General features: G+C 45.9%; 1 protein-coding gene across 1 annotated transcript in view; it reads right to left on the bottom strand.

Annotated features, from left to right (window-relative positions):
- Nucleotides 1–7,500, bottom strand: part of TRAF2 (TNF receptor associated factor 2) — a 23,476-nt gene that overhangs the window by 12,036 nt on the left and 3,940 nt on the right. The window contains exons 4-6 of the mRNA XM_083422131.1: nucleotides 5,681–5,755; nucleotides 5,519–5,593; nucleotides 1,615–2,886 (exon numbers count right to left, since the gene is read on the bottom strand). Of these exons, the coding sequence (XP_083278257.1) occupies nucleotides 1,615–2,886; nucleotides 5,519–5,593; nucleotides 5,681–5,755 (1,422 nt within the window). The remainder of the gene's footprint in view (nucleotides 1–1,614; nucleotides 2,887–5,518; nucleotides 5,594–5,680; nucleotides 5,756–7,500) is intronic.

The following is a 7,500-nucleotide window of genomic DNA, read 5'->3' as shown; positions in this document are numbered from 1 at the left end:
GCCCCAGCCCCCCGAATCTGCGCCCTGGCCCCCCGAATCTGCGCCCTGGCCCCCCGAATCCGCGCCCCGAAGCTTGTGGGTCAGCCCTTTGGCCCCCCGAATCCGCGCCCCCCAAATCTGCGCCCCGAACCTTGTGGGTCAGCACTTCGGCCCCCTGAATTTGCAGCCCCAGCCCCCCGAATCTGTGCCCTGAACCATGTGGGTCAGCGCTTCGGCCCCCCGAATCCATGCCCGGCCCCCTGAATCTGCACCCTGAAGCTTGTGGGTCAGAGCTTTGGCCCCCCGAATCCACAGCCCCGAACCTTGTGGGTCAGCGCTTTGGCCCCCCGAATCCGCGCCCCGAACCTTGTGGGTCAGCCCTTCGCGCACTCCTCTTCCCGGACCCCCAAATCCGCAGCCCCGGCCCCCCGAATCCGCAGCCCTGGCCCCCCAAATCTGCAGCCCTGGCCCCCCAAATCCACAGCCCCGGCCCCCCGAATCCGCAGCCCTGGCCCCCCAAATCTGCAGCCCTGGCCCCCCAAATCCACAGCCCCGGCCCCCCGATTCCGCGCCCCGAACCTTGTGGGTCAGCCCTTCGGCACGCTCCTCTTCCCAGCCCCCCGAATCCCCGACCCCTCGAATCCGCAGCCCCGGCCCCCCAAATGCCCGGCCCCCCGAATCCCCAGCCCCTCGAATCCCCGGCCCCCCGAACCCGCGCCCCGAACATTGTGGCTCAGCCCTTCGGCGCGCTCCTCTTCCCGGCCCCCCGAATCCCTGGCCCCCCAAATCCACAGCCCCGGCCCCCGAATCCGCGGCCCCGGTCCCCTGAATCCCCGGCCCCCCGAACCCGCGCCCCAAACCTTGTGGGTCAGTGCCCCGGCCCCCCAAATCCCTGGTCCCCCAATTCACGCTCCGGCCCCCCGAATCCACAGCCCCAGCCCCCCAAATCCGCAACCCCGGCCCCCCAGATCTGCAGCCCCGGCCCCCCAAATCCGCGGCCCCGGCCCCCCGAATCCGTGGCCTCGGCCCCCCGAATCCGCATCCCAAACCTTGTGGGTCAGCGCTTCGGCCCCCCAAATCCATGCCCCGGCCCCCAAATCCCTGCCCCCCCGACCCCGCGCCCCGAACCTTGTGGGTCAGCCCTTTGGCGCGCTCCTCTTCCCGGCCCCCCGAATCCGCAGCCCCGGCCCCCCGAATCCCCCCAAATCCACGCCCCAGCCCCCCAAATCCCAGCCCGCCACCTTGTGGATCAGCCCTTCGGCCCCCCGACCCCGCGCCCCAAACCTTGTGGCTCAGCCCTTCGGCGCGCTCCTCTTCCCGGCCCCCAAATCCCCGGCGCCCAAATCCCCGTCCCCCCAAATCCCGGCCCCCCTGAATCCCCAACCCCCCGAATCCACAGCCCCGGCCCCCCGACCCCGCGCCCCGAACCTTATGGGTCAGCCCTTCGGCGCGCTCCTCTTCCCGGCCCCCCAAATCCCCGGCCCCCCAAATCCATGCCCCGAACCTTGTAGGTCAGCGCTTTGGCGCGCTCCTCTTCCTGGCCCCCCGAATCCCTGGCCCCCCAAATCCCTGGCCCCCCAAATCCGCACCCCGGCCCCCCAAATCCCAGCCCCCCAAATTCCCGGCCCCCCGAACCTTATGGGTCAGCCCTTCGGCCCGCTCCTCTTCCTGGCGCCGCTCTTGCGCCGATTCGGCCGCCAGCCGCTCCACTTCCCGGTTGAGGACGCAGACGATCTTCTCTAGGGTGGCGATCTTGAGGGCCGCCCAGGCTTGGGGGGCCGGGGGCCCGAGGGGGAGATGGGGGTCTGGGGGCGGAGTGGGGGCCCCGATTGGTTTGGGGTCTTGGGACAATGTTGGGGCCCCCAATAAATGGGGGTCTGGGGCCGAATGTGGGGCCCCCAGGAAATGGGGGTCTGAATTGGGGCCCTTGATTGGATGGGGGTCTGGGGCCGAATGTGGGGCCCTGAGAAAATGGGGGTCTGAATCGGGGGCCCTGATTGGATGGGGGTCCAAATGTGGGGCCCCCAATACATGGGGGTCTTGGGCCGAATGTGGGGCCCCCAGGAAATGGGGGTCTGGGGGAGAGTGGGGTTCCTTGGCTGAATTTCGGGCCCCTAGTAAATGGGGGTCTTGGGCCGAATGTGGGGCCCCAAGCAGATGGGGTTCCTTGACTGAATTCGGGGCCCCCAATAAATGGGGCTCTTTCACCAGATGGGGGTCTTTTGCCAAATTGGGGGCCCCAACCTGATGGGGGTCTTGGGCCAAATGTGGGGCCCCCAAGAAATGGGGCTCTTTCGCTGAATGTGGGGCCCAAACCAGATGGGAGTCTTTAGCCGAATGTGGGGCCCCCAATAAATGGGGCTCTTTGGCCGAATTGGGGGCCACAACCCGATGGGGGTCTGGGGCTAAATTGGGGGCCCCAATGGGATGGGGTTCCTTGAGCGAATTCGGGGCCCCAAAGAAATGGGGGTCTTTAGCTAAACTGGGGGCCCCGATCAGATGGGGGTCTTTCGCCACATTGGGGCCCCCGATCAGATGGGGGTCTTTAGCCAAACTGGGGGCCCCGATCAGATGGGGTTCCTTGAGCAAATTCGGGCCCCCCAAGAAATGGGGGTCTTGGGCCGAATGTGGGGCCCCCAATAAATGGGGGTCTTTCGCCACATTGGGGGCCCCGATCAGATGGGGGTCCTGGACCAAATCCGGGGCCCCGAATAAATGGGGCTCTTGGACCAATTGGGGGTCTTGGACCAAATCGGGGCCCCCAAATAAATGGGGCTCTGGGGCCGAATGTGGGGCCCCGAAGAAATGGGGGTCTTTGGCCCCCAGCCGCAGGGCGAAGTTGAGGAGGAGGCCGAGATGTTCCGGAAAGTTCTGGGCCTCGTGGAGAGGCAGGGCTTCCTTCTCCAGCTGTGGGGCCAAGGGAGTAGTATTAATACTCAAAGGGGTACTAGGAGTAGTAGAGAGCGAGAAGCGAGGGTCTGAAGCGAAGGAATCGGGGTAGTAAGGCTGGGAGGGTGAGCGGTGTTTGGGGTGTTGGTGTGAGGATTAGCACTAGGGTTACTCGGAGTAGTTGAAGTATTGGTAGTACCTGAAGTATTGGTAGTGTTGGTGGTACTTGAAGTATTGGTAGTGATTATTTATTTATTAATTATTATTATTATTATTAGTAGTAGTAGTAGTAGTATGATTATTAGTAATTGCTAATACTAATATCAATACTATCAATACTATCAATAAGCCTGCTATGAGTATTAGTAGTTATTAGTAAGAAGTAGTAGTAGTAGTAGTAGTATGATTATTAGTAGTATTGGTATCATTAATCAAAGCAATCATATTACTCATACTAATATCAATACTACAAATAAGCCTGCTATGAGTATTAGTAGTGAATAGTAAGTAGTAGTAGTAGTATATTATTAGTAGTATTGGGATCATTAATCAAAGCAATCATATTACTCATACTAATATCAATACTACAAATAAGCCTGCTATAAGTATTAGTAGTGATTATTATTATTATTATTAGTAGTAGTAGTTGTAGTAGTATGATTATTAGTAGTATTGGTATTGCTAATCAAAGCAATTATACTGCTAATACTAATATCAATACTACAAATAAGCCTGCTATGAGTATTAGTAGTGATTATTATCATTAGTAGTAGTAGTAGTAGTAGTAGTATGACTAATACTACGAATAAGCATGCTATGAGTATTAGTAGTGATTATTCTTATTCTTATTCTTAGTAGTAGTAGTAGTTAGTAGTAGTAGTTAGTAGTAGTAGTAGTAGTTAGTAGTAGTAAGTAGTAGTGGTATTATTAATCAAAGCAATCATATTACTCATACTAATATCAATACTACGAATAAGCCTAGCAATACTACTCGCACCAATGAGACCAATACTACTAAGAATGCTAATATGAATCTTAATCAGAGCAATCATACTACTAATACTATTAGTGTTAGCATTAGTGGTAGTATCGGTCTCATTGGTGCGAGTAGTATTGCTACTACTAATTAATTATTACTACTACTATTATTGCTAACACTATTATTATATTACTAATGTATTATATTATATTATGTTATTATTACTAATACTATTACTATATTACTATTATATTACATTATTACTATTACTATTACATTACATTATTGCTAATACTATTACTATATTGCTATTATATTACTATTATATTATATTACTAATACTAATACTATTACTATATTGATACCACATCACCACCACCGCAATAATACCGATCATACTAACACTCCCAATACTCTTACTATGTTACTAATATATTTTATTACGTCTATACTATACTATACTATTACTATTACTATTACTAATACTAATACTATATTACTATTATACCATATTATTGCTAATACTATTACTATATTACTGTTATATTACTATTATATTATATTACTAATACTATTGCTATTGCTATTACTATATTATTATTAATACTATTACTATATCACTATTATATTATATTACTAATACTATTACTATATTGATACCACACCACCCCCACTGCAATAATGCTGATCCTACTAATGCTCTCAATACTATTACTGTGTTACTAATATATTTTATTACTACTATACTATACTATACTATACTATACTATACTATACTACTAAGATTACTACATTGATACTCACACCACATCACCCCTTCCCAACACTATTAGTAATAGTATTACTAATAGTATTACTATATTACTATTATATTATATTACTACTAATACTATTACTATATTACTATTACATTATTACTAATACTATTATTATATTATATTATAACTAATACTATTACTATATTACTATTATATTACTATTATATTACTATTATATTACTGATACTATTACTATATTGATACCACATCGCCACCACTGCAATAATGCTGATCATACTAATACTCTCAATACTCTCAATACTATTACTGTGTTACTAATATATTTTATTACATCTATACTATACTATACTATACTATACTATACTATAACTAATGGTAATACTATTACTATATTGCTATTGTATCATATTATTGCTAATACTATTACTATATTACTATTATATTACTATTATATTTTATTATATTACTATTACTATATTAATTATATTACATTACATTTATAATATAATATAATATAATATAATATAATATAATATAATATAATATAATATAATATAATATAATATAATAATATAATAATTATATTATATTACTATTACTAATACTATTACTAATACTATTACTATATTGATACCACATCACCCCCACTGCAATAATCCTGATCATACTAATACTCCCAATACTATTACTATGTTACTAATATATTTTATTACATCTACACTCTACTACTACTATTACTACATTGATACTCACACCGCCCCCTTCCCAACAATACCGATCAGACCAACCCTCCCAACGCCACCAACACCAACCCTACTCATCCCAATCGCAGCAACGTCCCCCCCACCCGCCCCGAGTAGCAACTCCGCCCCGAGTAGCAACTCGCACTCACCACCTCGCCGCAGCCGACGGGCCGGAAGCGGCAGGGCACCCGGAAGCTTCCGCAGCTCCGGACATGATCGGCGAACTGAGGGAAAGGAGGAGGGAGGTCAGGGGGCGGGGCGGAGGATACCCGGAGTAAGGTTACTCCAGCCCCGGGGCGAAGGCGGCTCACCGATTCCCGGGGGACGTCCGTCTTCCCGCAGCCGTCGCAGGTGAGGGGGAACTTGGGGCAGGTCTCCTCGTGAGCCTGGGGGGAGTAAGGGTGGTTACTCGGGGTTTACTCAGAAATTAGAAACACATCATACATAATAGTACTCCAATAATAATAATAATAATAATAATAATAATAATAATATCCCAACCTCCCTGGCCAAAGCTGGGCTCAGAGCAGCTAAATTCATACATACTACTACTACTACTACTACTACTGTAATAATAGTAGTGATAGTAATAATAATTTTTATTTCTATCCCACCCTCCCCGGCCAAAGCCGGGCTCAGAGTGGCTAACATAAAACATAATAGTACTACTACTAGTTCTACTGACACTACTACTACTACTACTACTGTAATAGTAATAGTAAATTTTATTTCTATCCCACCCTCCCCAGCCAAAGCTGGGCTCAGAGTGGCTAACATAATACATAATAGTACTAATAGTACTACTACCACTAATAATAATAATTATATAGTAGTGGTAGTAGTAGTAGTAGTAGTAATAATAATAATAATAATAATAGTAATACCACTCTCCCCGGCCAAAGCCGGGCTTAGAGTGGCTAACATAATACATAATAGTACTACTATTAGTTCTACTGACACTACTACTACTACTACTACTACAGTAATAGTAATAGTAAATTTTATTTCTATCCCACCCTCACTGGCCAGAGCCGGGCTCAGAGTGGCTAACATAATACATAATAGTACTAATAGTACTACTACCACTAATAATAATAATATAGTAGTAGTAGTAGTAGTAGTAGTAATAATAATAATAATAATAGTAATACCACTCTCCCCGGCCAGAGCCGGGCTCATAGTGGCTAACATAATACATAATAGTACTACTACTAGTTCTACTGACACTACTACTACTACTACAGTAATAGTAATAGTAAATTTTATTTCTATCCCACCCTCACTGGCCAAAGCAGGACTCAGAGTGGCTAACATAATACATAATAGTACTAATAGTACTACTACCACTAATAATAATAATAATAATAATAATAATAATAATAATAATATAGTAGTAGTAGTAGTAGTAGTAATAATAATAATAATAATAGTAATACCACTCTCCCCGGCCAAAGCCGGGCTCAGAGTGGCTAACATAATACATAATAGTACTACTACTAGTTCTACTGACACTACTACTACTACTACAGTAATAGTAATAGTAAATTTTATTTCTATCCCACCCTCCCCAGCCAAAGCCGGGCTCAGAGGGGCTAACCTCATACAGAATAGTACTAATAGTACTACTACTACAGCAATAATAGCAACAGTAATACTACTCCCAACCCCCGGCCAAAGCTGGGCTCAGAGCAGCTAAATTCGTACATACTACTACAGTAATAATAGTAGTAATAGTAATAATAATTTTTATTTATATCCCACCCTCACTGGCCAAAGCCAGGCTCAGAGCGGCTAACCTCATGGAGAATAGTACTAATGGTACTACTACTAGTAATAATAATAATAATAATAATAATAATAATAATAATAATAATAATCTCCCTGACCAAAGCCGGGCTCAGAGCAGCTAACATAATACAGAATAGTGCTAATAGTGCTACTACTACTACTACTATTATTATTATTATTACTACTACTACTATTACTACTACTACTAATAATAATACTCTCCCTGACCAAAACCGGGCTCAGAGCAGCTAACATAATACATAATAGTGCTAATAGTGCTAATAGTGCTACTACTACTACTACTACTACTCTCCCTGACCAAAGCCGGGCTCAGAGCAGCTAA

The sequence above is a fragment of the Podarcis tiliguerta genome (assembly GCF_965153285.1).
Source record: "Podarcis tiliguerta genome assembly, chromosome: W".
Lineage (NCBI taxonomy): Eukaryota > Metazoa > Chordata > Lepidosauria > Squamata > Lacertidae > Podarcis > Podarcis tiliguerta.
The sequence above is the reverse complement of the archived record's forward strand: the minus strand, read 5'-3'. Positions and strand labels throughout refer to the sequence as shown.